At 41.8% G+C, this 25,484-nt stretch overlaps 1 protein-coding gene across 21 annotated transcripts in view; it reads left to right on the top strand.

The window, feature by feature from the left end:
- The window catches only part of ASTN2 (astrotactin 2), a 1,502,867-nt gene that overhangs the window by 1,182,519 nt on the left and 294,864 nt on the right, over nt 1-25,484 (top strand). For 19 of the 21 annotated variants that reach the window (XM_079927232.1, XM_079927229.1, XM_079927230.1 and 16 more), the window contains one exon: nt 11,031-11,219. In XM_079927232.1, the coding sequence (XP_079783358.1) occupies nt 11,031-11,219 (189 nt within the window). Of the gene's footprint in view, nt 1-11,030; nt 11,220-25,484 lie in introns of those variants that run through there. The other 2 variants (XM_079927224.1, XM_079927226.1) reach the window with 2 other exon arrangements.

Here is a 25,484-nt window from a genome sequence, read left to right as displayed (position 1 = left end):
GAAGCATTTCTTCTCTCCAAGACCCACACAAGTTACCTAGCAACCAAGTTTGTTTCATTTGTACAAGTGTTTACAGCATATACCGCGCATTCTTCCAAGAGAAGTTAATATTATCCACATGGATCCAACCTATAAAAAATGGATAATATAAAGATATGACAGGACGGATAAGAGCCATTTGTAAGGAGAGAAAGGGAAAGGGAGAAAATGGTTTCAGGAGCCTGAAATGGGAGAATTACTCAATGTGAGATAAGTTTAGCACTGTTTGTCTTGGCAACCAAAGAAAGCAGAAAAAAACATGGTGGATTATAGAATTGTCCTTGCTTGAGAAAAGGAAGTTTGCAGTTTTGGGGGTTTTGCTTTGCTTTGTTTTGTTTTCCAGAGGATGTACTCCTTTTCCTGACATAATTTGCTAAGAGAGATGTTTCCTGTATATACCTATATAAGAAGTAGTGAACAATGCCATCAACAGTTTTGAGGTTTCAGTCTTTCTCACATCATTTAGAGGAGAAAACTGAGGCCCAGAAGGGTCTCACAGCCAGTGAGGAGGTGAAATTGGGATAAGAGATGTCCCAGGCTACTCTATTCTAATCTATTGAATCTATTGAATATACTTAATATATATTATACTTAAATATACTTGATATATATATATATATATATATATATATACTTAAATATACTTGAATATACTTCAATATACTTAAATATAATTTACTTTAAAGTGAAGTGAAAATGTATGTAAAAATACGGACTCAAAGAGCACATCCAGCCTCAACAGTCCTTGCTAGGCTATCTGTTTAATGTCATTTTTATGTGATTTTAGGAGGGAGAGGAGATAAATACATGTGTTTAATAGCCATTGTTAACTGGAAGCCTCTTATTTTCATTGCCAAAGCTGAAATTGGCTCTAATAATGGAAAACACTGACCTAGAGAATGCAGACAGAGACTTTAACTTTCACTGTCAGTAACTAGTTGCAGAGGTATGGGGGATATTCACTCACGCACTTGTTTTGTTGTAGTTTCAAATTTTAGGCTAGGCCTGACCTCTGACCTCTCCGACTGCTAATGGAAAGATGGGGCTTTACCGCTCAGAGTGGACGTAGAACGTGCGCTTGCCAGCTTCTTGTCACAAAAGTACAACCTTGCACTCTCAGCTGTTTGAAACATTTGCAAGAGCTCAGGTGCGAGACATACTCACAGACAACTGATGGAAGCACACAAAGTCCAGCCATTCATTCAGACAGGTGTTTTCCTATGTGGGTCCTGTGAAACATTAGTTCCATGAGATGCTCAAAGACAGAAAAAGGGAAGTTCCAGTGGTCAAGCCCACATGGAAGGTCTGCCCTCTAGAACTGTCTCTTGAAGGTTCACAGGGCACCTGAGGATAATAAAAGCTCGAAGTCCTGCAGTGGTCAAACATATCATATTTTGTTGGTTCTAAAGTGCCCAGATTTTTCCACATTTTAACATTTTTGAAATTAGGATGTATTTTACTATTGATGGTTTGACAGAGTTTAATTAAAAATTGTTTTTTCTTTCTTAGTGTTAGGTGAAATGCTAGTGTTTCTTATAGGTGTTGAGGGTCTTAGAGTAGATAAAATATTTTATATAATTTAGCCCAAGGTTCTCCATGGCATTCCCTTCCCTTCCCTTCCTTTTCCTCTCCTTCCTTCTTTTCTGAATAATACTCTTGAGTATGTTACCTTCAAAATGGCTTTTCTAGAAACTCTAAATTTTTCCCTTGAGTGAAACCTGCAGACAGAGGCCACTCTGACAAGAGTTTTACTAATCTTCACGCTGGTTAATGTTGGGACAGTCCTGAGAACCTTCATGAGAAACATTAGTGGGGTCCATGTGGCTGAAGGCCTTAACTGCTAGGTCACAGAGGGCCCTGGTCCTGATTGACCCCAGAGTGGGATTTCTTACAGGTGTCAGGAACAGCAAAGCTGAGAAAACGCCTGCTTCTCTCTTGCCTTGGTGGTAGGATGCTAAGATTCATCCCTAACCTTAGTCCAAGTCCATGTGGTATGCAGTTTCTTGAGCTCTTCTTACCCTTAACTTTGCTCTATTCTCTTTTTTTTTTTTTTCTGGGATTTGATTCCCTTCCCCATTTAAAAAAAAAGTTTCTAGTCTATGCATTTCATTACATAATTGTATTGATTCCATAGCCATTGAGGAATGAATGAATGAATGCGCAGGTAACTACGTGAATAAATAACTAAATACCCTGCCTTGAGAATGTGTATAAGTGCCATTTCTCTTAGGCCCCAGTTTCTGTTTTTTGAAGAACAAGCAGATTCGAAGCAGTCATTTGTGCTAAAGTGGAAGGAGCCCTAGATTTGGAGGAAGAAGATCCAAGTCCAGGTCCTGGCTTTTCCAAAGCGCTCGTGTGATCTTGGTCAAGGGATTTAAAATGCCAAGCCTCAGGGTCCTTGGTGGCAATGTCAGAATGAAAGTACACATCTCATGGCATTGCTGTAAGGATTAAATAAAACATGCTCTTGGCTAAAAATGTATAAGATTTTGTGGTACGGGCTCTGAATCCCCATCCAATTCTAGTATTCTCTGTAATGTGATGGGTGTGTTCAGGGTAACACATTCACTGCCTTCAGCTAAAATGCCCGGTTTGTATCTCTGTACTTATTTTATTTTATGTTTTTCATTTTGGCATATGTATAAATATAGTTTCATGCAGATCTTGGCTGGTTTCCTGTGAGCCTACACTCTTTAGAATTTCTGTAAGAAAATCTCCCAGACGACAGAATGTTCTAAAGGAGCTGTATAATTATGTCACATGGTACAAAAATAAGATTAAAAAAAAAAAAAATAGAAACCAACAACTAAATAGACCTTTGCATAAATCATCCTGTGCCCTGAGGTGGCTTGAAGGAAAGAGTTGCTCACATTTTAAAACTCAAAGGTTCATTTGCATTTATGAGTTCTTTCTCTCTCTCTCTCTCTTTCTCTCTCTCTCTCTCTCTCTCTCTCTCTCTCTCTCTCTCTTGCTCTCTCCTTCTCTCTCCCCCTACATCTCTAAGGGTCTTACTAAGCGAACCCAGCCTTTTATCTCCCTTCCTTCCTCTCGTGCTGAGCCACAGTCTTTTCTCACCCCCAGGCAAAAGAAAATCCCCATGCATCTACAGTTGTAATATGGCTAAAGTCGTGCACACACACACACACACATTCATATACACACTTCTTGAAATAGGAACTCCAGGTTTAATTCCTAGCACCACCATTGCCAAGGTATATCTCCATGGGCAAGTCACTTCACTTCTCTAAACTTCAGTTTTCTCATCTGAAAATGGGAGCAACAACTCCTTGTGAAGGTTGTATATTAGTTTCCTAGTGCTTCCGCAATGCATTACCACAAACTTAGTACCTTAAAACAATACATATTTACTATTTTATGGTTCTGGAGGGCAGAAGTTCTAAAATCTAGGCATCGGCAGAACTTCAAGGCCGGAGACATAGTCTCTGTGTCTGCTTGTCTGTCTGTCTCTTTCCTCTGCTTCCAAGTTATATCTCCTTCTCTGATCCTGTCACTCTTCTCTACCTCATATGCTCCTATAAGGACCCTTTTGATTACATTGAGTCCACCCAGGTAATCCAGAATAATTTCCCCATCTCAAAATTCTTAACTTAGGGCTTCCCTGGCGGCGCAGTGGTTGAGAGTCCGCCGGCCGATGCGGGGGATGCGGGTTCGTGCCCCGGTCCGGGAAGATCCCACATCCCGCGGAGCGGCTGGGCCCGTAAGCCATGGCCGCTGAGCCTGCGCGTCTGGAGCCTGTGCTCCGCAACAGGAGAGGCCACAACAGTGAGAGGCCCGCGTACCGCAAAAAAAAAAAAAAAAAAAATCAGAAAAGGGTAACTCTGTTGGCTTTAAGAAATCTGGATCTAGAAAGAGGCCAGCAACTAAGATCTGAGAACCACTGGAAGTAAATGTACATTCTCTGGGAAGTGTAAATTGGCTAATAGATTAAGCACAATCATAGGTAATACTAGCATAATCACAGTAACATTAATCATCATCATCACAGTAGCTGATGCATTAATTGGCCACTACATCATAGATCCTATTTTATCCTTTATGTAAGTTATCTCTAATTCTCACATCAGCCCTATGATAAGGATTATTATTATCCCCATTTCATCGATAATGACACTGAGGCCTAGGGTAGTTAACAGACTTGATCAGGGTCACACAGCTGGGAAGTGGTACAGCCTCTATTTGATCACAGCTTTAAGTAGATCCAGAATCTGAACTTGACATTTTGTGCCTCCTTTAGGTAAGGGGGCCTGGAATGTCAATAAATTCACCAAAGTAGAAATTATACAGGCTACATTCTCAGACTAGACTGTGTTAATATTAGCTATTAACAGCAATCTATCTAGCATATGAATCTATATATTTGGGAATTACAAAAAGCAACCTTCTAAATAACACTTGGGTAAATAAAATCAAACTTAAATGATCACCTCTTTAGCAATGAGCAGGAGCTGGAAAGCTGCATATCAAACTCATGGAATAGAGGCAAAGCAGTAGTCAGAAGCTCCATGACATTTACTAAGAAGAAAGAAAGACCAAAAATAAACAAATGAAGCATTCAACTCCAGAAGCCAGAAAAAGAGTTATAAAACAAACTCAGAGAAATCAGCAGGAAGGAATTAATACAAGTAAAAGCTGAAATAAATGAAATAGAAAAAAAAAGGAGCCTTGCCAGTAAAATGCAAAAGCTTCTTCGAAGGAGAGAGAGAGAACACAAACACATTAGTAATGAGCTAGGGGCATAACCATAGAAGCACAGAAGATAAAACAAAGTTAATGAGAAGACTGTGTGCAAATTTATGCCAATAAATTTAAAAGTCTTGATAAAATGCATTATTTCCTTAGAAAATATAAATTACCAAGTTTGAGTCATGATGCTGTAGAAAATCTAAATAGCCAAATATAATAAAGTGATAAGAGAGCTAAATGTCTACAATTAAAAAGAAGACATCAAGCCCAGGTGATTTTATATGCAGGTCTTACCAAATCATCAAGGAACGAATAACCTCTATCTTATGTAAACTGATCCAGAGAAAGAAAATAAAGGACAGTTTTCTAATTTATTCCATAATCCTAGCATAACCTGAATACCCAAACTGGCCAAATATATACTCATTCATCTGGTTGATGTATTAGAACTGATGGGCTCCTTCTGTGGTAGGATGAAAGATCAACTTTCAAAAATCAAGAATAACTTTCCTCAATATCAGCAATAACTAACTAGAAAACATAAGGGAAAACAAACATGAAAACTGATCATATTCCTCAAGTGGAAAATACTGTAATAATAGAAGCTGTCACTCTACTACATCCTTGTGCACGCTGTATTTCAGACACAACTCATTTAATCCTCACAGTGGCTCTGTGCGGTGGGAACTTCTTCATAGATAAGCAAAGGAAGTACAGAGAGGTTAAGCATTTTGTCCAGGGTCACACAGCAAAAAATGGTGGAATCTGGATTTGGACTATTGTGGTCTGGATCCAAAACACCTGCTTTTAACCTCTACCATAGTGCATTGCATAAATACCTATGAATAAACCCCCAGAAGATATGTGCAATATTTTTATGACCTAAAGTCTAAAACTTCAGTGAAGGTTTTAAAAGAACACTTGCTAAATGGAGATGCAAACTATGTTTCTGAATTAGAAGACTCCGAACTGTAAAGATGCTGTATCAATCAGCCAGGATAAGATACGCTATGTTGCTGTAACAAGTGAAGCCTCCCAAACCAGGAGATTGTACACAAAAGTTGATTTCTGGTTCACACAAGGTCCATTGTAATTGAGGCAGCATTCTTCCATCCTGCAGTATTGATCTGGAACACATGATCTCCAAGCTTGCCATAGCAAGGGAAGAGAGGGCTTGAGAGTCATGCAGCATGTTTGTAAGGGCTGGATCTGCAATGACTTATATCACAGCAACACAGATTCCATCTCTCAGAATCCCTTCACATGGTCCCTTAAACCCAACTGCAAGGGCAGCTTAGATGCGTAGTCTACAGGGTGTCCACAAAGAGGATCCAGTGTGGTGAACGTAAGACATCATCTCTGCCACAGTTGTCAACAGTGCTCGGCACAGAGTTGACTCTCAGTGCGTATGTCTTACAGGAAAAAAAATTAACAACTTTGCCCCGTTTAGTCTACAAATTCAATTTAGACAACCCAAAATTCCACTAAAGTTTTACATGAAATTTGACAAAACAACTCTAAACCTTATCTGAAGGGAAAAATGAGTAAGAACAGTGAGGAAATTTTGAAATAGGATGTTAGTGTTCTTGACAGGGAGAAGACTTACCTTGCTACATGCAAAACATGCCATAAAACTCTATTAATGAAAATAGTGCTGAATTATTGCAGGAATATACAGATAATTAAATAAAATTTCCAACTGTGTATATGTGGTACATATAAGGATTTAATACATGACAAAAAGGCATTTCACACTACTTAGGGAAGGGATGGCTCCTTCAGATGCTCATCTCCCCATTTTAAAAATAATTAAGTTAAAATAACCACTCCCACCACGCACAAAAATAAATGCCACACAGATTAAATAGCCAAAGATGAAAAAACTATATAAATACTACAAGAATATAAAGAAAGATTGGGTTTTTTTAGCACCTTTGTGGCTTCCTAAGCATCACACAAAATTCAAAAGCAATAAAGGACCAGGATAAAGAGGTTATAAGACATCAAAAGCAATATTAAAATGTAAGTACAGACTGGAAGAAATTTTGGAAGGTGAAAGATAATTACTGAGAAAATATGCAAAACATATACAAACCAATAAGGAAAAAGACAAGTCTCACAAAACATGGATGGATAATGAGAAATACAAATGACCATGGCATGAAAAGATGAACCTCACCAGTAATCAGGGAAATGCAAAACCAAACAAAAATGATGAATTTTTGACATCCCAGGTTGGCAATAATGAACGTGACAGATGTGGAGAAATGAGTTCTGTCATTCATCAGTGAGAGGATTGTAAACTGGCAGTGCCTCTACAGATAGCCATTTAGTAGATCTATCAAAATTTAAAAATTCATAAAACATTGATCTAGCAATCCCTCTTTTAAGAATCTGTTTTATAAAAAATAAACTCAAAATGGATTAAAGACCTAAATGTAAGGCCAAACACTATCAAACTCTCAGAGGAAAGCATAGGCAGAACATTCTATGACATAAATCACAGAAAGACCCTTTTAGACCCACCTCCTAGAGAAATGGAAATAAAAGCCAAAATAAACAAATGGGACCTAAGGAAACTTCCAAGCTTTTGCACAGCAAAGGAAAACATAAACAAGATGAAAAGACAACCCTCAGAATGGGAGAAAATATTTGCCAATGAAGCAACTGACAAAGGATTAATCTCCAAAATATACAAGCAGCTCATGCAGCTCAATATCAAAAAACAAACAACCCAATCCAAAAGTGGGCAGAGACCTAAATAGACATTTCTCCAAAGAAGATATACAGATTGCCAACAAACATATGAAAGGATGCTCAACATCACTAATCATTAGAGAAATGCAAATCAAAACTACAATGAGGTATCACCTCACACCAGTCAGAATGGCTATCATCAAAATTCTACAAACAATAAATGCTGGAGAGGGTGTGGAGAAAAGGGAACCCTCTTGCACTGTTGGTAAGAATGTAAATTGATACAGCCACTATGGAGAACAGTATGGAGGTTCCTCAAAAAACTAAATAGAACTACCATACAACCCAGCACTTCCACTACTGGGCATACATCCTGAGAAAACCATAATTCAAAAAGAGTCATGTACCACAATGTTCATTGCAGGTCTATTTACAATAGCCAGGACATGGAAGCAACCTAAGTGACCATCGACAGATGAATGGATAAAGAAAGTGTGGCACATATATACAATGGAATATTACTCAGCCATAAAAAGAAACTAAATTGAGTTATTTGTAGTGAGGTGGATGGACCTAGAGACTGTCATACAGAGTGAAGTAAGTCAGAAAGAGAAAAATAAATACTGTATACTAACACATATATATGGAATCAAAAAAAAAAAAGGTTCTGAAGAACCTAGGGACAGGACAGGAATAAAGACACAGACATAGAGAATGGACTTGAGGACACAGGGAGGGGGAAGGGTAAGCTGGGACAAAGTGAGAGAGTGGCATGGACATATATACACTACGAAATGTAAAATAGATAGCTAGTGGGAAGCAGCCGCATAGCACAGGCAGATCAGCTCGGTGCTTTGTGACCACCTAGAGAGCTGGGATAGGGAGGGTGGGAGGGAGACGCAGAGGGAGGAGATATGGGGATGTATGTATATGTATAGCTGATTCACTTTGTTATAAAGCAGAAACTAATACACCATTGTAAAGCAATTATGCTCCACTAAAGATGGTAAAAAAAAAATCTGTTTTATAGAAACACACACATGCATAGTGATATATGTACAAAATTCTTCACTGTGGCACCATTTGTAATAACAAACAGCTATAAACAACCAAAATGCCCATCAATAAAGATTAGGTAAAATCATTATGGTACATTCATACTGCGCAATGCCAAACAGTCATTAAAAAGATTGATGTGTATGTATACTGATTTGAAAAGATCTCCAAGAAATTAGGTACAAATGCATATCTCACAACAATGTATAGGGTAATTCTGTTTATGAGTTTATTATGAAAAATTATAATTTTAAAATATATATGATATAAAAATTAAAATAATATATTTTATATTATAAAAAGTATAATATATATATAGTAGATCTCTAAATGCAGTAAAAAAACCCTACAGGAATACATAATTATTAACAATGATGACCGCTGGAACAGGAAGTAAGGATATGTGTGGAGTGGAGTGAGAAATGAAGAACTTCTATGTTTTACTCTATAGACTTTAATAATATCTAATCTTTTACAACAACAATATATTCATTCATAGGTGTACACGTGTGTGTGTGTGTGTGTGTGTGTGTGTGTGTGTGTGTATGTGTATGTGTGAGAGAGGCGGGTGGGGTGAGGGAGAGAGAGAAGAGGGTGAGCTCTACCCAGTATATCCTTTCTCGTATTTGCTAGGAACCTTTTGGAATAAATGGATGGAACTATACTTTATTGAGAACTTACCATATACTTTGCACATTTATATAACTCACATTATCTGTACTGCAACTTTATGAAGGGAGAGTTGCATGTATTTAATAGATGCAAAAAGAAGACAGGATAGACTTGACCAAGGTACCAAGATAGCCCTCCTTCCAAGAACTTTCCACTGTACTTTGGGCAGGAGCATGTAAACATTGGAAAGACAGTCGGTGCATCTGTGCAATACACTGGGAGTTAGAGGAAAACAAGGACAGAGTGACAGCTTGCTTCAGACGTAAGGTGTTCCTGAGTTTTCAATAGGAGTGATCTTGGGTCATGTTTTCAGCTCTGCCTGCCTACTTCCTGCCTTCAGTTGGGTTCTGTGTCTCTAGCATCAGCTAGTGGTTCCTGCAGACTGGGTACACTTTCTTCCCAAACCATGTCACAGAGCCCCTCCTTTCTCCCACATGAGCCTTTTTGCAGTCAGATTCAATAGAGCTTCACTTCATCCCATGGGAGAAAGGCCGATAGGAGACTGACTACTTTCTACTGACTCCAATTAGCATAGTGTAACCAGGGTCATGTGATGCAAATAAGAACAACTGTATTTGGAAAAGACAAGTGAGGGAAAAGTTACCTTTGTTGCTGGACAGACCTGATACTGAACGCCAGCTTTGCCACTTACTCGTGGTGTGACATGCTTTATTTCTTGGCTCTTCCTGTTGCTCTCTGTAAAGCAGGAATGATGATACTACGTTTTTCGTGGTTAGAAAATAAACATACAAAGTGCCTAGTCAGTAGCATATGATCAATAAGTAAATACCACCATTGCCACCATTACAACCTCTCTATATTTATTTTGTTAAGTACACTTCAATTTCTAACTGTTTACGCAGTCAGTGTATCATGGAACCTCATAGCAGCCTGGTGGATTAATGTAGGATAGTAGTGTCTACCCCCTTTTACAGATGAGGAAACTGGAGACCAAAGATGTAAAATGACTTGCCTGGTTCACATATGTCACAAGGAACAAAGATGACATTTTACAGCTATCTTCAATCGTACAGCCTGTTCTCTTGTGTGTCTTATTTCTTATGTGCACCCTACCCTCAGTGCCTAGCGAAGGACCATGAACAGATAGACATTCACAGAATTTCAGTTTCTGAATTGATTTTCTCATAGGCTAGGACCTCTGCTTTCTCTTTTCCCCCCATGCCTCTCTAAGAGATTTCTTTCCCACTGTAAACATCCCAAATTGCAAATATTTTTTCCACACCCCATTCACATGCCTGTTTGGGCCATCGTGGAGCCCATCCCAGTTTCAAAGGCGTGTCAAGGGCCCTTCTGCTGTCAGGATTAGGTAGTTAGAGACCAACAGAGGCTGCTAACATTGCTAATTGAACAGAAGCTGTGGCTGCTGCCCCCCTGCCCCCTCCCCCCCCCATGTGCTGTCCATGGTCCTGGAAGGATCACCTCTGAGCTACAAGGGCAATAAAAACCTTGTTTTTGCTACAGTCTTCGACCTTGGCCAGCAGATACACTGGAAATAGGTTCTGGTTTGAGACGCTAGTTGATAATTCCCTGTGAATTGCTTTTGAAGGTTTGTGTGTTCATGGAAAACAGTTTTTAAATTTGCTTTGTGTATGGAAGTGCTCTCTGACGTCCCCCTCAACTCCTCCAAAATGTCACAGATGACTTTCCTTGAATTTACCAATTTGCAGGATTAATGTGCTTCTCTCTAGACACCTGTGCCCTAGATAGATTCCAGCCAGAATAGCTGTATGCATTCCTAAATTCTGACCTGTTTTGCAGGCAAAGGAGGCCTTGATTTTAGGTCACCCCCGATGGGGGCATTCAGCATGCGAGCTAACTCTTGGCCCTGTTTTATCATGCAGTTGTGTGGAGGAGTTCAAGCTGGCTCCTGATGGAAAATCCTGCCTAATGCTCTCAGATGTCTGCGAGGGCCCCAAGTGCCTCAAACCTGATTCCAAGTTCAACAACACCCTCTTTGGAGAGATGCTACATGGTTACAACAACCGGACGCAGCATGTGAACCAAGGCCAAGTCTTCCAGATGACCTTCAGGTATGGGACAGACACCTGCACTTCACTCGTCAAGTCACTGACCCAAAATCTGGGCAGGGGGAGGAAGCCATGGGCACCATGGAATAGAGGTCTATTACACTGGTCAGCATCTCCCCCAAATCACTAATGCCTATGCATGAAGTATCAGCAGTCAGCAAAGTCCATTCCCTGAAGTTCTTTTTCCACTCACCTATCCTTTATTTATCCCACCCTCCCATTTTCTAACTCTATCCACATATTTGCAATTCAATCTTAAATCATCCTGTAAGTACAGTTAATGGAATTTCTAATGTGATTAATCTTTCCGTCTATTAAAAATAAGTATCTTATGTAGGCTATTCAGGCAGTTCAAAAATAAAGACATTTAATGAACGAGAAAATAAATTTTCCATCACCCAGAAATAGCCAGAATTAACATTTTCTTGAACATTCTCAAAACACCTCTCTCTCTCTTTCCCTCTCTATCTGTGTATCAGTGTACACACACACACACACACACACACACACACACACCCCACACACAAACACATAAACATGCCAACTCTCAGTAAAGCTGTTTAGGAATTGCTTTTTTTACTCATCGGTATGTCAAAGACCTCTTTCCCTGTTAATAAATACAGAGGTACATGTGAAATTAAAAGACTGAGACTACTCTCACATAAGAATAAACAGAGGGACTGGGTTGGCCAAATTTTATGAAGATTAGACATGCAGTGTACTTCTGAATGTCTTCTTGGGAGAGTTGAAGAAACTGGGGCTGTTCTATCTGAAGAAGAAAGGCCTTAGGTGGGATTTATTCATGCCTCAAAATCTGAAAGCCATAAGATGGTAGCATGAGAAGAACTGTTCCGTGTATAAGAAATGATTATCTTAAAAAAAAAAAAAAACTATACTTTGAGACAGTTTTGCATAAAAATGCAATAGGATATTATCACAAAGAAGGGTTCTCCCTACCATTTGAGGTCATGTCAACAAAAGTCAGAACTGGTAAGAAACATCACCGTTATAATCATCCTCGTCTTCATCCTGTCATCTCACTAATAATAATTGTAAAAATAATAATAATAATTGTGATTGTAGTAGGAGTGGCTACTATTTATCAGGAAGTACTCTATATGTCAAGCTCTTTGGTAAGTATTTTAAAAAATAATAATAACCACTAACACGAATTTAGTACATGCAGTGGGCATTCAAAGCACTTTCCATTCCTTAATTTAATGTCATCCTCACAATGGCCCCGTGAAGCAGAGGCTCTTGCCATCCCCTTTATACAGATGAGAAGTGGCAGTGTTAAGTGACTTTCCCAAATCCCCCTTATAGGAAGTAAAAGAGCCAGGGTAGTACCATTTTAGCTTCACAATGAAAACCCTTTGAGATACCACAGCCTCCATTTTACAGTTGAAAAGTCAACACCAGAGAGGTAAACTGACTTTCTCAAAGTCACCATCTACTGAGAGGGGTAGTGAGGATTCAGATGTATATCTGGCTGACTCCAAAGCCCTGCTCTTATCTTGTAATCCAACATACCTTATCACTTCCCATTTTAGAGAACTAGAATGAAAATGTGAATTCCATAAAACTATTCATCTATGTAGTTATCACCTGCTCTTTGAGCACCTGCTATGTCCCAGGTACCATGCTTCAGACCCTGTGGTGCTTAGATATAGTGTGTGTGTGTGTGTGTGTGTGTGTGTGTGTGTGTGTGTGTAATCTTAAGTACTTAATTTGTGGCAGGAATTATGAAGTAAAGATGCAGTGTTCCAGGTAATCAGTTAACAGTGGCATCTAATTTAGTTGGAGTAGAGTGTGTGCGTGGCAGAGGGGGAGTACATCTATTGGATTAGAAAACAGTAAGGCTCACAGTCTACCTTGCAGAGGAAGTGTTATTTAACTAATACCTGGAAGATGAGTTGAGCTAGCATTGTAAAAGGTTTCAAGCAGAGACAGATATTCTAAGAAGGAAAAGAACTTGGTTGGTTTCAGGAGAGGAAGAACGTGGTGTGGTTGAAGCTGAGTAAATATGGGATGTGAAGCCAGAGGGGTAAGCAGTGACAGATTATGGGGGTCTTGCAGGCAAAGTCTTTATTCTAGTAGCAAAGAGGAGAACTCCTAAATGGTTAAAAGAGGGGAATATGTCATGATTGCATTGTATGTTTTGACTTCATGGTAGCTGTGCGGAAGTAGATTGCAATGAGGGTGGAAAGGAAGACAGTGGAATGGGGTCAATTAGGTGTCTGTTGTGGAAGCTACTTGAAAATGTTAGTGGCTTCAACCAGGATGATGGGGACACAATTGAGAAAGGGGATTTGGGGAGATATTTGAAGGGTATAATGGACAAGGGCCAGGGAACAGTTGCAGGCAAAGGGTAAGGTTGAGGGAGGATTCAAGGATGATAGAAGTACTGGCCGCCACATAGCAATTTAATGGCAGAGTTGAGTCGTCCAACTCCCAGATGCTCAAGCCAAGGCCGATGCTACTTCGGAGCAATTTAAGGGCAATCTGGATGAGCTGCTTTTAATTCTAATATTCTACAGTCCTGATTTTCTATAGTTTTAATAGTCTATGAAACCCTGTGTTGAGTACCATGATGGATAGAATAATGCTGCATGGAATCCAAAGGAAAACATTCATTGTCCCTGGCCTTCAAGAAAGGAATTTACAAGTTTGCAAGAAGACACACACTCAGTTAGGAAACAAATATGTGAACACTTAATTTGCAAAGAAATATTCCAAATGATGCCAGTGGTTTTCAGAGTTCCCATACGAAGACTTTTGAAAGAAATTAGAAGGAATAAGAAAGTGCTTCATAAAGGATGAGGTTTATGAACTGGAGTTTGAAGTGATGGCAAAGAACAGTGCCTCTTGGGAGAGATAAGAGCTATAAAGGCATCTTCCTGTCCAGGAAGGAGCGTGCAGAAGCCCAGATATATTGATAAGCGAGGGGAGTGGGAGGGACAGGAAAAAAAATCTCCAGATAGACCCAGCTCCAAATCCTGGCCCCATCCGTGACAAGCATAGTCCTACTGCCTCATCTTTAAAAAGGAGTGTTTAATCATATACTAGTAACTGTAATATGGCAACATTGCTTGTTTTATGTAGTTTGATTTCTCATAGCAACTATCAGAGTGACTGGCATGTGATAAATGATCAAATGCACTAGTTCCCATTCTCAAGTGTGAAGATTAGCCTGGTCCAAAAGAAGGATACAAATTGGATTAGTAAGATGCTAGATCCCGAAGGGACTTCATGGAATCCCAGGATCTCATTTGCATGTGGGGAAGGGACTTGGCTAAGGTCACAAGGCAAGTCATTGCAGAGCTAGCCTATAAACTCAGATCTCCTGGTTGTCCAGCATGCTTGCCTTCCCCCTACCAACAGACTGGTTGGTAAGGAGAGCCTGGCTCCTCAAAGGCTGACCTGGAACTCTGCAAACTCAGACAGAATTTAAGCCCCATCAGGAGTCCTCCTTCTGCCTCAAACACTCTATTTATTGTTCCCAGCCCTTCCATCTTGGGCTGTCTCTGAATAGCTAGGGCCGATCTTCCCTGATTTGCTCAGGAAAAGCAGTATAGTGAAGAGACCACACTGTTATCTTTTGACAACAGCCTCCAGATGTAGGAAACTCCCCAGACTACCATTATATTAGAGTAGCCCATTTCACTTCGGCTCGCTCATCCTTGGCTTCAGTTAAACTTTCTTTGCAATTATTTCTGTCCCCAGACCATGTCACCTCTTAGAGCCACATGCTAAGGCAATTGACTTCCCTCTGTGGGAAGGCGAATGGCTTCTGATGAATCTAAATTCATCTCTTTCAAGTCTCCTTTCCTGAGCCCCAGATAAAGGGGAGGCTGCAGCTCCTTTGTCCTTCAGGTTTCAGAAGGCAGGCCTGTAAGGTTCTCGGCATCAAAGGCTGCTGTCACTTCCCGCCTCCTTCTCCTTCCTTGCTCTCCTCCTGCAAGTAATTTCCGGTCCAGTCCTCCAGAGTAGCTAGCAGGCACCCCACCAGCCCCATATGCCGCATTTCCTGACAACTGCCTGGCCTGGGATTTCAAACTCTCTCCCAGCTAAAGAATCTGCTGTGCGACAGTCACAACTCTGCTTTGTACTCCCCACTGCCCCTACCTGGATCCCCACACCTAGCAACTGCTGATAGAAGACAGGTCTGCCTCTCATGTCTTTTCTTGAACCTCTGAAAGAGCAACCTGGATTTCTGCTTCCAAAAAGCCTCACGTGGGCTTCCCTGGTGGCGCAGTGGTTGAGAGTCCGCCTGCCGATGCAGGGGACACGGGTTCCTGCCCCGGTCCGGGAAGATCCCACATGCCGTGGAGCGGCTGGGCCCGTGAGCCATGGCCACTGAGCCTGTGCGTCCGGAGCCTGTGCTCCGCAACGGGAGAGGCCACAACAGTGAGAGGCCCGCGTACCGCAAAAAAAAAAAAAAAAAAAAAAAAGCCTCACGTTTCAAATCTCTGAGCTGGACAAACTCTTAAAGATTAACAAAATTCAGACCTAACCTCTTATCGTATAGCTGGAGAAACTGAGGCCCAGGAAAGGATATTACTTGCCCAGTGCTCACCATGATTTGGGGCCCCGCTGAGACTGAAAGTTTGAGTTTGTGACTCCCAAACCAGTGTTCTCTTGGTTTCCGGTTCTGTTACAGGGGATGTATGTAACTTCTCCATACCCCCATACTAGTGAGTGCTAAGACGAGCCACCTGCTTCATCCCTGCTGTCAGCAGAGAGTGAGGACTCAGGTGTCTTGGGGATGCCAAATTCATAACGAAGGGGGCATCTTAGGCAAAGCCCACTTGCACGTACATGATTCTGCAGGAACTTGACCCCATTCCTGGCTATCTCCTCGGGTTGCCGCACGTAGGCTGCAGCCTGTCTCTGAGAGAGGAACGTGTGGAGGCGTTTAGGACCCTGACAAGTCCAGGACTTACCCACTGTGTGGGAAGATGAAGTATGGAGCACACTGAGAGACACAGAGAAGGACAGCGGCAGGGTGAGAGTGATAAGGAGAAGCGGAGGGACAAAGCTGAGACATGCGGAGAGACAAGGATGGAGGAGATGTTGAGAGTCAGAGTACAGAAGGAGGGATCGCCAGGCACAGAAAGGGTTAAAGAGATACAGAGTAGTGACAAGGGTTAAAGAGATAAGGAGGTAGATGGTGAAAGGTAGGGGAGTCGGGAAGGAGTGAAAGATGAAAGCCTTGTTCTGTAAATAAGTTCACTTGTATCATTTTTTAGATTCCATATATAAGCAATACCGTATGATATTTGTCTTTCTCTGTCTGGCTTACTTCACTTAGTGTGATAATCTCCATCCAACCACGTTACTGCAAATGGCATTACTTCATTCTTTTTAATGGCTGAGTAATAGTCCATTGTATATATGTAAAATGAACTTATTTACAGAACAGAAACAGACTCACAGACTTAGAAAACAAATTTATGGTTAACAAAGGGGAAAGGCAGGGGGAGAGGGATAAATTGGGAGTTTGGGATTGACATATACACACTACTATATATAAAATAGATAATCAACAAGGACCTACTGTATAGCACAGGGAACTCTGCCCAATATTCTGTGATAACATAAATGGGAAAAGAATGTGAAAAAGAATAGATACATGTATATATACATATATGTATATATGTACTGAGAAAAAAAAAAAAAGAAAGAAAGATGAAAGGCTTGAAGGAGGGACCTAAAGTGATAGAGAAAGAAGGACACAGAGTTTACACTGAAGTCACAATATAATTTATTCCCAGGAGGGAGGAAGGGTTGTTTTAAGAGACTGGGTGGTGCCCGGAGAGAGCTCTGGATTAGGAGTTGTGTTCAGATGGATTATGAATGCACGTAAAAGCCTTTGGTAAAATGCCAAGTTCTGTGCAAATGTGGAAAGTCAAAGATCTCACTTCTGAATTGCCCCCAAACGCAGTAAATGATGTCAGGCTTTGCTGTTTCTGATCCCTTCCTGTGAACTGTGTTGGTCTTAATGACCCATGCAGGATCACCGTCAGAATTCCCTTCCCTTAACTCTTGATCAAGGGGGGATTGGCACAGACTGTTGGAGTGAGGTAAACTCATCAGAGGTTGGTGGTATTTGCTGTTTTGTTTGTTCATTTGTATTTTACTTCCCTCCCTCTCCCATCCTTATCCATCCTACCTCATTTTTATAAGAAGGAAAGGTCAACTTCGCTTATAGATTGTAGAGATTTAAACATAAGTCAAGAACTATTATTGAGCCTGGAGTCTCAGAAATTGCGCTGAGAAGCTGCTTGGGAACGGGGGCTGAGCGAATACAATGGTGGATTTTGCAAAAGCCTCATCAAAAAGAAGACTGTTCTACCAGCCACAGACATTTACTCCTAGGCCTTCACAAATGACCTACAAAGAATGTAAGGTGCTCATGAAAATTTTACTAGAAAGGCGCTTGCCAGTCTGGTCTGCTTATCAGATGTGCGTGTTGTAGAGCACAAGAGGACGGTCTTGGGTAAGACGTGGGATTCAGGATGAGGCACCACCAACCCACGCCTGGTGAGACAGAAGGATTCTCTTTAAAGATTTGAGGAAAGCTGGCTTTCACTTGTGGCACCCACTTGTTCCCCCGCTGAAGGTCCTGAGTCACATCTTGTTAAGTTGCTCCAAAGCTACTGTTTTTCTGCTGCTTTCCTGGGACGTGGTTAATTGTACACGCTGCTTCTGTATCATTCCGTTTTCTACACTTTAATCATGTGTGTATGTTTTTATGTGCCGGGTCCTATACTACATACTTCGTTTTCTCACTTAGTCTTTCCAAGACCTGTTGCAAAGTAGCTCTTAACAACTGGGTTTTACAAAAAAGGAAATGAATGTGTCAACCAGACTGCATTAAGCTTTGTCTTGATGACACACAACTTCAAAACCACGGTGGCTTCACGGGAAAGTGTGTGTGTTGCTCATCCCACATGCTCTGGACAGAATCACAGTGGTTCTGTTCACCCTGGTATTTGGGAATCTGGGCTGACAGAGCGTCATCTTCCATGTGCTTCCGTGAACGCTATCATAGTGGGGAAGGAACTTGACTCTCATTACTTCCTCCTAGAGGTGACATTCTGTTCACATTGCATTGATCAAGTCAAATCTCATGGTCATGGTGCCCCTCCAAGGGTTGAGCTGAGTCGTGAAATCCTATTATGTGCAGAGAAGCAGAGACCCAGAAATATGTGGGACATCGATACTGTTTACCACACTGAGGCACAGAGATGTTAGGCTAACTAGCCTGACAGTCATACAGCTAAAAACTGACAGCACATGGGTCTAACAACAAAGCCCATTTAGCAGTAGTGCCTCCCAGGCTCCCGGGATACTCCTACTTCATATCACCACCTCTGAGAACTGTAATTAGACTTCTGTTCTCTTCTTGTCAGTTTCCTTCATTCAATCCCAAGGAACGATAGACTTTATAGATGGGAGAACCTGGGAGAACCTTGGAGAACAGTTTGTACAACCCCCTCCATTTGTAGATGAGATGTCCAAGGCTCACAGTTTTTAAGTGAATTACCTAAAATCCCATATAACTAGTAAATAAATAAGGCAGGCCTCCAACCCCCAGTCTATTGGTCTTCTCTGTATCCACTTGGAAGGCTTAGGGAAATAGCATCCAACTCCCACACTGTACAGATGGTAACACCAAAGCCAAGGTTCCATAATTAACAGCAGAGCCAGGCAGGGAAGCTGTTTTTCTAAACTCTTAGGCCTGAGTGTTTTGTAGTATACCACGATCTTATTGTGAAAAAGAAAGCAAAGGAGGCAGGTAGTGGAGAAATTATCAATCAAAAGTAGCATTAGCTTTTGATTTTCAAGGACATTCCCAGCCTCTCTATGTAGTAATATTCCAGCTCTTGGCAAAATCTTCAACTAACCACCTAGAGGCACAGCTGCATGCTACCTTCTCTGGGGGATCAGTGGCGAGATCTTTGAAGTGGAGTGAGCAACAGAAGTTGGAGGCTGGATCACAGGAGTCAGGGGGCAGTTTTCCCTGGGGTCCTGACTCCTGGGCTGACTGTGAAGAGTCTCCTTTCTGTGTGTCCATTTTTCCAAGGTTTCCTAACACCATCCACAGGAGTCAAACCCAACATGTCCAGTGTACCTTAGGTCCTGGAATCAGAAACTCTTCATTCCTGTTCTACCACTTCTACCACTCTTGGCCATTCCCCTCTTCTGACTTCTGTTGTCTCTTCTGTATATTAAAGTGAGGGCAGAGCTCAGACAAAGACTGAGGGCTTCTGACCTAGAATACAGCACTCTTTTTACTCAACTGCCATGGCCAGGGGCCTAGTGAAGCCTTTCCTACTTACCTGATCATAAGAATCATCTAGGGCTATGCCAAGACCCACCAATCTTTTTTTTTTTTTTTTTTTCCAGTTAAGGGGCCTGGGAAAGTGAATTTCCACTGTATTCCCAGGTGGTTCACTTTATCCAGCAATTTGGAGATAGAGTGGCCTGATGTCTAAGATGCGAGCCTCTAGAGTTCGCGTTCTAACTTGCCACTAACCAGTTGTCTGACCTTGGGCACGTTAGCTCATTAAGCTCACTTTCCTCATCTCTAAATTAGGAATAATAACAAGACCCACTTCCTGGTGGTGTTGTGGTGATTAAATGAGATTGGCCCCTGTTTCATCCCTATTCTCAGCAGACAGGGAGGATCCTGGTACCATAGCGGGTGGCCAAGTCAATCACTAAGGAGGAATCTTAGGCAAAGGCCATCCTTATGTGCGTGATTCTGCAGGAACTTGATCCCATTCTTGGCTGTGACCCAACACAAGCTGTCAGGGTGCTACCATCAGAAGTAACAGGGTCCAAATCCCACGTCTGCCATTTCCTAGCTGTATGGGTTTGGACAAATCCCTAATCTCTCTCAACCTCAAGATCTTCAACTGTAAAGTGGGTTTTGCCCCAAAATATCCTCAAAGAGCTATGGTAAGGATTTAACAGTCTAATAAGCAAGGGTCCTAGATCAGTAGGCTTTCAGTAAACATTGTTTTCTTTTCCTTCAATTGTATTCCTCTCCCTGTAGTTCTAGAATCCACATGGTTAATGAAGATGTATTCTGTTGCATTCCCCCAGATCTCATCTCTGGACTGGAGTCATGGTCATCCTCCCAACTTCCTCCAACTAACACATGTTTTGGTGAATACATTGCTTTGGTGAAATGCCCAGGGTAGAGACAGGAATGTAGCTCTTCTTGCTCTGTGGGTCTGTTGGAGGTGGACAGCTCAGCCAGCAATGTGGGATGGGGCAGCAGCCATGGTCACCTTCTTGTGGGAGTATTTATCCCAGCCTTTGGAAAGATACAATCTCGCTGATGTGTTGTATCACCTGTGTCCTATAGGGTAGCCCCCTTCGTCTGAATGACCTGCAGTGAAATACATCTAGTTAGCAATGTGACATTTAGATGCTCATGTGGGCTATGTGGACTTTGATAACCTGGGCCCAGATCCAAAAGTTTCAGAACTATATTAATCTACCACCTCTAGGGTGATATTAAAAATATTTAATGATGAGCATAGAAGTGGCATTGACCAATCAAAGAGGATGTCCATCCAAACAGAATGAAGGTTTAGCTCTAGGCCCTTCTGGACCTCACATCAGTCTAGCTCACCTTCCGCCTTTCCTGATTTCCTCCCCCTCTTATCAACTCATCACATCCTCTGGTACATTTCCTCAACACCTTTAAGCGTGACTGATACTGTAAAACTATTTTTTCTTTTCTTTCTGAAGTCTGTTTCTGAGGGGCATAGGCAGATGTTTCTCCCATGATACATGTGGACAGAGCAGATTGCCTATCATACTTCTTACCTGAGAAAACTGAAGCTCAGAAAGGTGAGGTGTGGCATCCAAAGTGCCGTGTGCATGTGGTCTAAAACCGTATGATCCTCAAAGAGCAGGAAAGCAAATAATAGCTCATCATCATCATTGTACACAAAACCTCTATCTAAAGGTAGGAATTGTCCATACCTCTGCTTAGAGCCAGAACTCAATACACGTGAAATACACTAGTGCTTCTTAAACTCTCATGTGCATACAGATCGCCAGGGAATCCTGCTAAAATACAGGCTGTGGTTCAGTGGGTGGTGGGTAAGTCCTGAGACTCTGCATTTCAAATGAAATCCTGGGTCTGAGGACCAGTTTGAATAGCAAAGTGTTAAACTGAACTTTATGCTAGATGTGAGCCCAGGTTGGGCCTGAGAATGGAAAAGGATGGTTTCCCCTCCACGTGCCTGTTTGAAAACAGCAACTGAGTCCCAAGTCCAGTGGCACGAGGGCACCATGGTGTCCCAGAGGAGTCTCCCCTCAGAGTGACCAAGTGCAGAGACGGCTTTGGATTTGCAGCAGCCGGGGCGGACGGTGCTGTCCTGCAATCCAACAGGCCCCTAGCGCATAATGTAGCACAGTTCGTTCTCTGCATCCACTCGTCTGCTCGGCTCACTGTGGGGTACGAGAACACTGAGCATCAGTACCGATTGGGGAGGCACCTATCCTGACTCTAGTGTCCTGAAGCTGCAGCTGGGTGCCCAGATCATGGCCTCCTCCATCTGCCCACACTACAGTTCCAGCCATCAGTCGATGCCGTGGAAGGTACTTTGCAGTGGAGAGCTGGGCTACAGTCTGCATTAGATCAAAGGTGGAAGGCAGACTCCTAGAAAATCAGTGAGAAATCCATTTGGGAGGGGACATTGGTCTGGGTGAAGCTTTATTTTTCTTAAGCGCTGAGACCAAAATCTCATACCGACGACGCTCATTAGTTTAATTGGGGACAGAAGGAAAGTAGTAAAATTAAGACCTAGTGAAAGATGCTTTTTATTTATTTATTTTTGCGGGGAGCAGGGAATTGTAATCCATTTTTAAACAAGGACTCTCTAATCTCCCTCCCTAATCATAGTAAGAGAAGAAAGAAAAATAGCTACTTCATTTTTAAAAACATTTTGTTCTCAGTGTTCACATCTCTGAATATACCAAGCATGGTCATTTTATGAGGAAAACAAATTATACACAGCATACTTTGAATGTTCTCCAGCTAACCTAAAGATGTAACTGGAGTCCGCAAAAGGTACTAAAACAACAAAGGTAACCAACCAGGTCTGTTTCACTTCTCTTCTCAGTTTTCTACCTAACCCCCGCTCCTTTTGGTTTTGTTTTTAATCTTCTGTCTTCAGAATCCCTGACTACATTCTTTCTCTCGGAGTCGGGAGCCTATCGGAATCATGGAGGCATCTGAAGCAGAGACATTTTTTTAAGGAACCGCAATTTCATTACACTCAAACGCAGACAGTAACTCACGCAGGTCTAAGCACTCAGAAGGAAGAGTCTGGAGGGAACCTTTGGAGCAGATAAGGGTAGATTGTAATTAGCACAGTAATTGTAATTAGCAGAGCAATTGTAATTAGCACAGTGATTGTTTGTTCATAATGGGTGCTTCCAAAGTGACTTCTGGCGGTTTGTCCTCTTAAATGTCTTCTGCCATTACCTGCCCACCCCCACCGTGATCTTGTTTACACTGCTAATGTAATAATGTGCTTAGTAATCTCTTTTATAAATAAACACTCCAAAGGTACAAGCCAGACTAGCCCCTAGCCAAGCATTATACATCTTAATTAATGGAGTCCACAGCACTGAAATTTACCATATTTGCATTATGCTAAGGCAATGCCTGTATATTACTCTCTGAAGAAATCACACTTCAGAAGTTGTTTGTTACTGTTACTGTTGTTCTGTTAATTACAAGAGGGAATGGGATGTCACCATAAGACTGCACTTGAGGTCAGAGGTTCCAGGCCTGGCTTTACCACTTACTCTCATTTGTTATTTAACAAGTTTTCATTAAATAACCCCTCTGATGTATTAAGCATTGAGGATGAAAAAAATGGAGATAGGCAAGGTCCCTACTCTGATGTGGATGGACCACTGGTCCAACCTTGGTGTGGTGAGCAGCAGGGAAGAATTTTTGAAAGGGATGCTGGCTGAAACCTGGAGGATGTGATGAACAGTTAGCTAGGTGAGAGAGTACTCCAGGCAAGTAAGAGCATGAAGATGGTGAGGGGATGGGATTGTAGAGATAAACCATGATGAAGGATGGACCTTCAATCAGGAAGGGTTATTTAAGCACCGCAGTAATGGGACCATTGCTGGCTGTAAGACTCTGCACGGTCTTCTAATCTTTCTGAGCCCAGTCTGCTCATCACTAAATCAGGGAACGTAATAGTACCAGTCCCATAGGAGAATTATGGTGTGGGGGCGGAGAGGTGATGAGAAAAGTCAGGTTAAAATGCTCTGTAAAGTGTAAAGACATGTGCAAATGTTAGTGACATTTTCCTAACATGAATCTGAGCGTCTGTGAGATACCACTTACTCCAAAATTATGTGCTGGAGCGTGCGTCCTGGCACATTTGAGATCATGTGAGATGCAAATTCACCAGCATTACTTTCTTTGTATTCCTTCCAGAGAAATGAAAAAGTAAGTCTATTCTAAGCTCCCATTAATAAGCCTATGCATGTGAATCAAGAAAATTAATTTTTAGGGAAACATTTCCATTTCAGGGAGATGCCCTGAATTGAAATGTATTTAGTAACAATTCTAATGAAAGATATGATCACAGTTTATTAGATGTGAATTAATATAGAAAACTCCAAGGGCAGTGGCTGGGGTTTTATGTAACATCACCACTGAAAAATTACTATTACTGATAATGTAATGGAACACCTCAAAGGTGGCTTTTAAGAGTCCAAAATGAGCATTTATTTTTATGTCTCATAAGATGCTCAGAGGTGCCCGTTAAGTGGGCAATTAATTAATTAGCAGGCACAAGCCGGGAGCCTATGACGCAGGCATTCAGTGCATCCCTTACCACTGTGAAAGAACCTTAATCCCTGAATCAGCCGGCCACCTCTCCATCCTCTGCGAGTGTCCTAGTGCTGTGACCTTGAATCTATTTAGCTTGTGTTGAATGCTTTCTAGAGTAAGAGGAAAGAAATAGGATAAAGGGGTTGGTCTTCCTTGCCATCTCATAACTCAGACAACTAAAGTTACACCAAGGGATACCTTTCCAAGTTTCTGTCAATTAGCAAACTACTTCTAAGGAGTTAGTGAGGACCCAGACACCAGAAAGATACAAGCCCAGAAGCTATACAGGCATCTTGCAGCCGTACTTGCAAAGGAGGAAGAAACCTAGCTTGAAATTAAACTAAATTGCAATTAAATTCTCCTTCAGCCTTGTGATTCAACCAATAAATATATATTGAGTGCTTATTATGTGCCAAGTTCTGGAGATGCAAGCTGAACAAGACTCACAGAGTCAAACATTGGTGTAAAGGAGAAAAGAATGTTCTTCTCCTTGGTATTATCTAAGGCTGTGTTTCTTAATTTTTTTCCTTTCTCAAGGACCTGGGAGCCATCTCTTTGAAATGTAATCATCAATGAAGAAAGCAGAGAAATACATTTGCAAGTTCAGACATCACTGCACTGTGTGGGGCATATCCCCTGGTTCACCTCCCCCTTGAAGTCCTCCAGGACTTTTCTGTACGCAGGCCTCTCACTGTTGTGGCCTCTCCCGTTGTGGAGCACAGGCTCCGGACGCGCAGGCTCAGCGGCCATGGCTCACGGGCCCAGCCGCTCCGCGGCATGTGGGATCCTCCCGGACCAGGGCACAAACCCGTGTCCCCTGCATCGGCAGGCAGACTCTCAACCACTGCGCCACCAGGGAAGCCCCCTCCAGGACTTTTCTACTTGCTCAGCCCAGCCTTAAAAACCCCTCCTGCTCTCTGTTTCAATGAAATTGAGTTCAGACCTCTCAATCCTATTGCCATAACCTTGAATAAAATCAGTTATTCACGTTAGTTTTTACGCAGTGTCCTTTTTCTCTGTTCCAGGATCTGATCCAGTGCTCTGTTAGAGCAGAATGGCACTGGACAATGTCAAACAGTCAAGCAAGACTTTATTCGAGGCTGTTGCAATAAGGAGAGGGAGGTCTGGACTCAATTCCATTGAAACAAAGGATTTTTAATGCTGGGCTATGGGAGCGGAAAGGTCCTGGAGGACTTCGGGGGAGGTGGACCAGTGGGATGTGCCCACACAGTGCAGTGATGTCTGAACTTGCAAATGTATTTCTCTGCTTTCTTCATTGATGATTACATTCAAAGAGGTGGCTCCCAGATCCTTGAGAAAGTCATCCCTGGGTTATAAAACTGGCAAGAGGCTTTTAAAAAGATTAACATGTTACAGGG

Source organism: Stenella coeruleoalba (assembly GCF_951394435.1).
Source record: "Stenella coeruleoalba genome assembly, chromosome: 7".
NCBI classification, from domain to species: Eukaryota; Metazoa; Chordata; class Mammalia; order Artiodactyla; family Delphinidae; genus Stenella; species Stenella coeruleoalba.
Note: the sequence above shows the minus strand (reverse complement) of the source record. Positions and strands in the feature narration are given on the sequence as shown.